Raw genomic sequence first — 11,135 nt, 5'->3', positions numbered from 1 at the left:
GTTTGTTTTGATCAGAAGCAGATAGTCTCATTGAGATGAGTCAACAAAAATTTTCATAAATTTACTTGACCATAATAAAATAACTAATTATTGCTTTACCCAAAATATGAAAGGCAAATTAAAATAGAGGAAATTCATATGGTGAGTAATTTTTTTTTTTTTAATTACAAGATAGAATTCTACTATAGCCTAATCTCAATATATATGTGTATGAAGCTCCCTCTTGGAGACTTGAACCCCGGCCCTTGTCGGCTTGTCCCCCACACCTCACAAACATTTATACTTGTAGAGTGACCATCACACCAAGGATGTGCGGTGGTGTATGGTGAGTAATTTTAATTGAGGAGAAAGTTAAAGCAATCTAAGTTGACCAATTTTTACTTAAATTATTTTTTAACACTATATATTTATTTCAATGAATTTAGCTTTTAATTAAAAAAATTCATCAATTTTACACAGAAAAACTTGTTTCTTTTGTTCAATGGGTGCAAGAAATATAAATACATTTCGTATTCAAAATTTTCACATAATTATAATAACAATAATTATTGTTATGATGATGATGATGATGATCAGATGATGTAGATGTGGTTATAACATTTCATATTAATTTTTTATCTACTTTTGGAAAAAAAATATATATAGAGAGCCATTTCTAGGAGTGCATTCTTTTTTTTTCTTTTTTTTTTGGACAACATTTCATTAATTGGTAAATAGATTGCAATATTTCAATGTCAAAGTATGTTTTGAACTTATTGCAATACTAGTTACTAATTCGTGCAATGCACGAGAATAGTTAATGAATTATTTTCAAGAAAAAAAAAGGCCATTATTTTTGAGTTGGAGTAGTAAATAAAGATGCATGAAATTAAAAGAAAATGATATTAAAAGAAATAGTACAAAAATTTTATTAGTTAAGCAGTTGAAAACAATGTTATTTTATTTATTAGTTTTTTTGTGTGTATATATACACACACACACAAAAGATATGTAAATTGTAATATATACCAAAATGTGTTTATTGAAAGATCATAACTCCTCAAATTAGATATACCAAAATGTGTCTATTGAATGTATATGTGTGTATTGAATAAAAAGGTGTTTACTGAAGGGTTATAATCTTTTTAGTATAAATAGTGGTTCATATTCATTTGGTAAATTTTTCTCAACTCTTACTTTTTCATCTTTCTTAAATACACAAGAAACCTATGAGTCTTCTCCAAATTTCTATTTGTATATCCTAATAAACTTGGTTGTATCATAGGGTCAAATTTGTAATGACCCTTTAACAACTCTTGTGCAGGGAAAAATATTTTCTAAGTCTAACATTCAATTCTGCCTCCAAGTCAATCAAATTTTATGTTAATTCTATTAAATCATTTTGCTATTTCATTATATTACTTATCCAAAAATTCCAACTGTTTGGATAGTTGCTTTTTTTGTAAGTCGGTTTTTTTTTTTTTGTTAAACAGTAAAAAAGTCCAAGAATCAAGCCACACTAACGGTAGCAACAATAATACTGAACTATTTCTTCAAATGTCTTACAAATACTTTTCCTCTCATATTTCTCATTCTCTTCCATAGGCCTTATCGAGTTTTTCTTCTCAATGACAATTTTTTGTTTTAATATATACATATTAAGTGAAACGCTAAGTAGATATAGAAATTAAGGGTCCGTTTGGATAAAACTTATTTTGCTGAAACTGAAAACTGAAAACACTGTAGCAAAATAATTTTTAAATGTGTGAATAGTTTTGTGAGACCCATTTTTAATGAAAAAATTGTTAAAAAGTGAAATTTGTGGAACCTGTGAACAGTGCATTTGTGCACTGTTCATGGCTGAAAAGTCAATATATGCTGTTGGGTAAAAAAAAAAAAAAAGCAAAAACGCGACGTAGACGCACAAACGCGGATTCAAACGCCCTCTAAATAGACAAAATAAAAAGGCAAAACTGTTCGGTGTAATTTTTGAATATATATGTGGCATAAATTTATATAACCATGTGTCGTAATAAGAAGTGATCAACAAAAGTCAAACGTTTTGTTTTTATATTATATATAAATATATTACTTAGAATAGTTTTATCTAATTCGTTATTGTGAGAGATCATGCCCAAGGCTCGTTAAAATTTTAAAATTATTTCACACACAAGAGATTGAAATACTCTTTTATCTCTTAAATTCTCCATTCCTAGTAAATGTTGGATATTATTGTGCAAAAACTTTTACAAAAATAAAATAACTAAATAAAAAGAAACTCGTCTAATTGAAATGGCTATTAAGAAGATTTCCACACATGCAAACTAATTGTCATCATAATACAAAATAACAACATACTAGCTAGTTTTTAACTCCAAAACAAACAAAATAAACTAAGGGTATTGAATGGAAAGAACTAACAAATTAAACAATAAAACTTCCTATAGTATACCAAATAAAATTGGTGCACATAGCTTTGTTAATATTGAAAACAGCACGGGGAGCATTCCTTGACTTCTTCTTCATTAGTTGCTTTCTCTTCCTTGATGAGTTGTAGTATCGACTCAAACAACCATGTAGAGTACGGCAACGTGATTGGCTCTTTGTTCCCAACCTCAATCTTCTCCTCCTCCTTAAGTTGATAGAGTAATGCTTGAAACATTATGGAAGACAAGTATTGGTTAGGAATCACATATAGTTTACGCTTTTCACCCACATGCATGGCCGTGAGGTTTTTCTTGCTCTTCATCCGTAGATTTGCAAAGAGTCGCTGAACTTTTTCTATAACTTTCGTCATCTTCAACCCTAGTGCCACACCCAGATGCAAGGAAAATTTAGAAAAGATTGGAATTCTTAAAAAGTATGAAGTTGATGAACTATGTTGGGGTCCTGGGACTATATATGTGTGTGTGTGAGAATACCTATTAGAATAGGATTAGGTTTTGTGTTATACCACTACTAGAGCCTATATGTCGGTTTATATATATTTGCAATTATATCATTGTCGTTTTGATCTAGCACTCCAATTAGCGTGTTTCAATGAGTTCGATGACAACCATCCGATCGTGCAAAGAAACATAAAAACGTAGAAGGATCAGCCTTCAGGTCTACACTCCGACTAGGTTTAGGATTAGTATTTATTAGGATAATCACATATATTTCCTTTGAGGTTTCATGAAATTACGTTATGTTGCCCTCCCGTTTTTAGTTATGTACAAACTCTTTTTTTTTTTTTTTTTCAGTGGAGAAAGTACGTCCTATCTTTTTCTTTTTCTTTTTAAGAGTATGTACTAACCAATTTTGAATAACCAATAGAAGATTTTTCTAAAGTAAAAAACATTAAGAAATTTGTTAAAATGTTTAAATATACTAATTAATCAATTAAGTCAATATGGTTTAGGCTTGTGTTTGCATTTATAAGGTTTGGTCCGATTGACTTTTAAATAGGGTTGTGCATTCATTACACCAACCTAACTAAATAGATCCAACCCAATATATTGTCTTGGATCGTTGTTTTTTTTTTTTTTTTTTGTGGGCTAATGAGTTGGGTTGGGCTTTTTTTATTGGAAACTTGGGGTTGTGTTGGATTCGGTTGGCCAGATTTTCAACAAAACTAACTTGACACAGCTAGCTCACGCTATTAGCATATACATACATACATACATACATACATATATATATATATATATATATATATATATCTTAATTTGATTTATTTTTTATTTAAGATTTGCTTTAAATTTGTTAGTTTTATTTATTTTGATATTTTTAGAAATAATTCTAATGAAATTGAAATATTATGTCAAACTGTGTAAATTATAATAATTTATTGAATAATATATATGAATATATAGTTGAACGAATTTTTTTTTCTTTTTCCTTTTTTTTATTAGGTTGGAGATTTTTTCAAAATTAGTCGCTAACCTATACTATGCAAAGGAACCTACCTATTTGTGTGGTAGACAAAAAAATTTTTATAAATCTTAAATTAATTAAAAAACTACACTGTTGCATAATTTGTTATTGTATGACTTCAATTTGTGTTACAATTTGATGAAGAAGTCATTGCACGTTCAATTTTTGTTACAATTTGATGAAGAAGTCATTGCTTAAATGTGCAATGACTTACAAAAAATTTGTCAGATAATTTCAGATACTAAAAAAAAAAAAAACTCAAAATTCAAATATTAAAACTTCTGAAAGACCAAAAAATATTAAAGAATCAGATGATTCACTCCTTAGAAATCATTGAAACAAAACAATATATATATATATATATATATATATATAACACTAAACAATAGAGAAATATAAAAGAAAGATGGGTTACATTCAAAAGAATAATTTCAAATATTGCAAGCTTTCTTATCTTGTAAAAAATGGCTAAAAAGAGTTTAGTAGTTCATGTATGAAAATTACTTTAAAAAAAATACATGAAATACCATAAAATAATTTTTTATTAAAATAAAGTAGAGGAGAAGAAAATAACATAAAAAGAGCTAATACTTCTACTCCGCTTAAAAAAAAAATTGGGGTTTGCATTGTTTTTATGGTATTCATGATTAACCTCGCAAATTTGAAGATAAATTATCAACGTTTGAATTTGAGTTCAAATTAGATTTGTTAGAGAGATAGAGTTTCACTACTTGTTAAGTTTGGACTAAGCAAATATAATTTTATTTAAATAAAAGGCGAAAACACTATTTTGGTCCCTACATTTTGGGGTTATAGTCAATTTAGTCTTTACATTTTGGTAACAATTTGATCCCTCATATTTTCAACTTGCAACCAATTTGGTCCTTACCGTTAACTCACTAAAGGAAATTGTTTACGTGAAAAATAGTTTACACAGTTGGCATGTCTAATATTAAAATATAAAGTGATATGATGGTGTGTCTAAATTTTATTGGCCACATCAGTTCTTACATAGCCAAAAAAAGGTCACATCAGCTTTTAAAAATACTTGTCTTTTCTTTACCATTTTTTTGCTTTTATTTTTGTTACAATCTTTTAACCAAACATCGTTTCTTTCTTATTTTACCAATTTTATTTTTTCAGTTCTTATAATTTCTTGGTAAACAAACAGTCTTTTCTTTCTTTCAATTTCTTTCATAGCATAAAACTGATTAAGTCGAACAATGACATATCAAGTATCAACACAGATTACATTGATTCTAACTTTATTTGGCTTTCAAACACAGCAAATCTAATGTCATTAAAAACTATAATCCAAAAACAAACAAATCCCCAAACCCAACACCTCTATACAACGATCCAACAACCTTAGATTCACCACAAACCCAACGGTGCAACAGCACCACCACCACCAACACAATCCCAGATCTAGCTTATTTTAAGTTGATAGACCAAGAATGTATTGACCCCTTTGGTAACTTAATCAATTAATTTAACCAAGTAAAATTAATTAGATTCAAATAACATGCAATAAGCGTGGTAGCACAAAGAAATCACCAATTAAACTAAAAGTAACAGAAAATAATTTGACATAAGTGATTTGTTTACGAATGAGGAAAACCACAGAGGCAAAAACCCACAGGGTGAATTTAAGGTTACCTACCAAGAATCCACTATTATCAAAATAAGCGATTACAAGTAAAAGAAATCCCAGTACTTAATAACAACCTACAGTTGAACCCTTATCCCAATACACAATTGGACTTGTAATGTAGTGACAATCTCTCCTTTCAATGCACGTCTCCAAGTATGTGGCTAACCAATCGATGCACGGATCGAAGTACGTGACTAACGCATCAACTTGAGGAAGATGTTAGCTACAAAGTTCTTCAGTTCATCCAAAAGATGAAGATCAAGAAGCTCCTTGGTTACAAACCCTTGGCGCAAAGACGCAACAACTTCTATAAAGAATATGATGAACTAGGGCAATTGTGTCTCCAATCACAATTTGCATGCACAATGACTTTGCATCAAGTTGCATAACCTTGCATCATTTTGACATCCCTTAAGATAATTCTTATATATGTCTAAGGTTGTGAGAAAAGAAACCCTACACAAATAACTTGGATATGCGTGAAAAATAGATCTGAAAATCTGAATTTCGTAATTCTCGATAGATATTGTTTCTGTTGAGCAACTGTTGGGCACAAGCATTAAATCTTCGATAAATATTATTTGTCAAGATATCTATCGAGCTTTAATAAACAGCACTTGTTCACTTTTTTCTTGAATAGACTTGCATGATTTCAATACTAGATTTAAACTCTTGTTCCTTGAAGTACTAAACACATCCTAGATCTACCTAATTATAAGTAAAGTGCATTTTGTCAAAAGATTAGCCAATTTATAATGACATATGTTCTAACAAGTTCCACATATGTCCTAACATAAGCCAAAGCCACGACTCAGTTCCTAAAGTTAGCCCAAGCTTACAAATCATCTCTGATCTTAAATCCTCTACTCTGACTAGATCCACCAAACCCAGACTCGCAACTCAGAGATTCTCAATCTCTTCTCACTCTTCTCCAAAATCGTCTATTCTAGATTTCGTTCTTAAGGAAGCCCATGATGTAGGTGTTGATAGTTATGGACTGAAGAGACTTATCGAGTTGTTGTGATGGAGGTTGCACACGAAGCAGCAGATGGACAGCAATGGGCAACTCAAATAGTGGCTGCAAAGAAGGCTTGGGGATGGAGTCAATGGTGTATGGACTGACTTTGCCAATCATTGAGAAATGAGTATTGAGAAGAATGAATGCAGAAGGGAGGGAAAGAGAAACTAAAGAATAAAGTTGCAGAGATTGTGAGAGAGTTGAGAAAATTGAAAGAAATTCCATTTGATTAAAAAGATTACAAGAAAATTATAAAAAAGGTAAAGAAAAGCTAATGTGGCTTTTTTTGCTATGTAAGATCTGATGTGGTCGATAAAATTTAGACACGTCAACATATAATTTTATATTTTAATATTAGACATGCCAACTACGTAAGTAATTTCCATTAGTGTGTTAATGGTAAGAACCAAAATGATTACAAGTTGAAAATATGAGGGACTAAATTGACTGCTACCAAAATGTAAGGACCAAATTAAATGTAATATCAAAATATAGGGACCAAAATAGTGTTTTCACCTAAATAAAATGATAATTATATTTAAATATTGTGCTAACACGAAAAATTGTGAGAGTTTTAGAGGCTTTGGTTTGAGTTTGAGTTTAAGTTGGACTAACAAATATAATTTTATTTAAATAAAACAATAATTTTATTTAAATATTATGCTGACGTGAAAAATTATGAAATATTCAGATGCTTCAGTTTAAGTTTGAGTTTAAGTTGGACTTGTTAAAGAGATAGATTTTCACTTCTTGTTAAGTTTGGATTAAACAAAAATAATTTTATTTAAAAAAAATTATGAGCTTGAGTTTAAGTTGAACTTGTTAGAGAAATAGAGTTTCATTCCTTGTTAAATTTAAACTAAACAAAAATAATTTTATTTAAATAAAAAGATAATTTATTTAAATATTGTGCTGACATGAAAAATTATGAGAGTTTCAGAGGTTTCAGTTTTATATATATATATATATATATATAATTATAAAGAGGTCAGTTCAGCTTAGAAAATACTCCAACTTAGCCCATTCATACATCGAAAGGCTTTACTTTAAACCTCTATATTTCATCAGTACGCAAGATTTTAGGCAGAAACATGTAGTATCAAATAATTAAATCCATCAAGCTTTAATGGAAATTATCAACAAAATATTTGTTCTATTAAAAACAAAATCAAAATAACAAAAGATTTGATTTATCACAAAATCTAGGGGGTGAATTATTTAAAATGTAAGGTTGAAATTCACACACGCATCAAAATCCAAATGTGATATTTGTAAAACCCATAATATTTGTTAAAGCTCGTTGGATCCACTCTTAAGCAAAGAGAACTAAAATTGCAAGTATATATCTAAATTACATTCTCAATTTCTCAGTCAACTTCCAGCAAATTCAAATGCTGTCATTTACTATAAAATTCCTTCCAACAGTTTAGTTCTTTTCTTATTCTTATTCAAGAGCACTAGCTCCATTTATTTCTTGACAAATGCATATAGATTATGAGACATTGGGCTACTTGGGCATCATGAAAATAGAACAGGGCTTCAATCACCACAGTCCACAAACTGATAATTCACAAAAAGGTGGCCTTGAGCATTGCCTTTTCCGTTAGTGTCTAGTTTTCGGAACACACCTACATCCAAATCTAGACCACCATTACTGCATTGATCTATAATTCTCACTGTTGCTTGAGCTCCTGTCCCGGTGTTTGTGACCTACACAGTACAGACATGAAATTTAGTGGTTTCCTTCTCACTTTCCTGATTAAAAGAATGTGAGACGCTTAGTTTAAGAAAATTAATGATTGATGGTCTAAAGTTTGTATTTGATTGAACTGTTTGTCTAAAATTCTTGGTCATTCATATTTAAAAAAGAAAAATAGATGGTCTAGTGAGCCCATCTATTTTGAAAAGAAAGATCTTTTTTATTATATACTTTTCCAAAATCACAGATACAATCATTCATCAAAAGAATAAATAAATAAATAAAACATGATCAACAAAACATTTAGCCTTTTATTTTTCGTAGATAACTTTTATAAATTTAGTAATTTCAAGCCATTTCATACCTAATCATCTCTAAGGAAAAAAAAAATCATAGCCTTTTATGCATTGTTTTGAATGCTACATCTAGCAAACAAGAAAATATTGTGTCTTCTGCATCTATGGACTAGACCCATTAAGACTATGATACTTGTTTATTTATGATTATGTGTCACGACTTTGATGGATCTAATTTACCAGAGTACTAACTCTTAGCCAATTCCCTAGCAAGCATATCAATTTGTCGAATTTCATAACATTAATCTGTAATTTGATGATGCAAAAAGAAATCAAGGTTGAGTTTTGCTCGTCTGAAGATCAAGTTATTGACATCTTCACAAAGTTGTTTAAAGTTGATACTTTTCTAAAAATAAAGAATAGATATATTAGAATTTCTCTTTTCAAATTATTAAAAAAAATCCAACCCCATCATGTCAAATTTCTCCACACAAAAAAAACAAAAAAAAAAAATCAAAACACAAAACAAAACAAAAACAAAGAAGCCCATATGAATTTAAAATCTGCCACAAAGAGAGCTACACTATATTATAGTTTAAAAAAAACTTTAATTTTGTATTTGAAATTATACTAAGCTGTTGTATTCCAGTTTATATTCTAAATTTCCATAATAATAAATAATAATTCTACCATAAAAGTTAACTTGTTACACCACTTAGTCCTTACTTGTAAGCACTTGCCACAAGCAGCCTGTCCTTGAGGCCCAACAGGTCCACAAAAGGCAGTCCAACCATATTTGCTACGCCATGCCAAGGGGTTGTTGGCATTCCACGTGGAGCAATATGCACTCACAGCATTCAAGTTCCACCCATTCTGCTCTGGATTGTATAAGTGGTACGTTGCTCTCACATTTGAGGCACTCTCACCACCACTGCCACTACTGCTGCCGCTGCCGCCACTGCCACCGCCAGATTGACAGTTGCTTTGACAACTTTTGGAAAGTGAACAAAAGTCATCACCAGCCCCACAGTACCCATATTGGCTACAACAAAGGTTGTTGGCACATGTTTTGCCACCAGCTTGCTTGCCACATTGTTGTGCAATTGCACTAGCAAGTAAGCAGAGAGATAACACTAAGCAAAAGCTAAGCCTTTCCAAATTGTGTTGGCTGTTCACAATTTAATTTGGAAAAATATGGTTCAAGGGTGTTTGAATTTATAGGGAGGAGGTGAGTCTTAGAATTACGTATTATCCTTGGTAGTTTGAATAAGATGACACAGCAATGTTATGTATGATTTTGACCTTGACTGGACTAAGTACAACTTTCTACATGGACTCCACAGACTTGTATATGATTTGTAGCCCAATGTAGATAAAGAATGACAACAATCTTGCACGATCGGTGGTTAAGGGTCAAGATGGGCAACCAAATTAGTGTCATCATGATCATGCCGTACTTTTCAATGTATTCCATGCTGCTGAAGATCTGCCGTGATCATCTCGGTCAATTCTTGATTGCATTATTACTATTGCATGGACTGAGAGAGGGATCTTCCAGGTGATCCATTATGGGCCGAAGTTAAAATGGCCCTCTTTACTTCTACAATGACAAAGAATGCCGCCATTTTTTTTTTTTTCTTGAAGGAGACCCCTTAAAGCCCAATCCATAATTCTTCTTGCAGGAATTATCCAAGACATATATTGACCTTATAACATCTCTAATCTTCAATGTGATTAAATCAGCCAGTATGGCGTATACATTGTGCTGCAAGAAGTCTAATGCCGTAATAAATTCAACAACATTTTTCATAATTATTGATGAATTTTTTTTTAAAAAAAATTCAATAATTACAATGGAGAGGGGAATTTGAATCCAAAATAATTAGAGAATAAATACTAAAAAGTGTCAAATAATTAAGTTCCAAGGTTCTTGATTCATAACTATTGACGTAAATATTTTTTTAAAAATAATTTTATTTTATGAGATTGATGTAACAATTATGATTTGTGTAAAATTATTCAATTCCATTCTATTGGATTCCTTTAGAATTTACTTATTTCATTCCTTTATAAACTCTCTTTGTTTTAGATAGTTAGCGGTGGTCCGAGTGAAAGTGGTGTTTTAGTAATCTCAATTTATCACATTAATTGTAATGACTCAAGGAAAAACGTTAGTCACATTTGCGCTATACCTCAAAAGGATTAGTCATAATTAAGGCTACTCTAATTGTTAATAAAACCTATATCTACCCAGTATATGCCTGATTTGGGACTTTTTTTATTTTTTTTATATACAAGATAGAATTTTACTCTAGCCTAATCTAAGTGTATATGTGTGTAAATCTCCCTCTTGGAGACTTGAACTTCGGCCCTTACCCCCCACACCCTACAAGCACTTATACTTGTGGAGTGACCATCGCACCAAGAGTATGCGGTGGTGATTTGAGACTTAGAACACTCCCACATACATAACACAAATTTAAACAATATCCAAATCAAATTTGGGACGTCACATTAATACTTCGTTTAGGAGTTCATAATGAAATGAAATTAGTAAATTATAAATAAATAAAA

The 11,135-nt window shown here is 30.7% G+C and overlaps 1 protein-coding gene across 1 annotated transcript; it reads right to left on the bottom strand.

The window, feature by feature from the left end:
- Nucleotides 1-7,888: 7,888 nt before the first annotated feature.
- Nucleotides 7,889-10,371, bottom strand: LOC142628590 (wound-induced protein WIN1-like). The gene is made up of 3 exons (XM_075802654.1): nt 10,211-10,371; nt 9,288-9,729; nt 7,889-8,276 (listed from the first exon to the last, which is right to left on the bottom strand). The coding sequence occupies exons 1-3, from the start codon at nt 10,369-10,371 to the stop codon at nt 8,106-8,108; spliced, it is 774 nt and encodes a 257-aa protein (XP_075658769.1). The 3' UTR covers nt 7,889-8,105.
- Nucleotides 10,372-11,135: the final 764 nt, after the last annotated feature.

The sequence above is a fragment of the Castanea sativa genome, chromosome 3 (genome assembly GCF_040712315.1).
Source record: "Castanea sativa cultivar Marrone di Chiusa Pesio chromosome 3, ASM4071231v1".
In the NCBI taxonomy this organism is placed as follows: Eukaryota; Viridiplantae; Streptophyta; class Magnoliopsida; order Fagales; family Fagaceae; genus Castanea; species Castanea sativa.
Note: the sequence above shows the minus strand (reverse complement) of the source record. Positions and strands in the feature narration are given on the sequence as shown.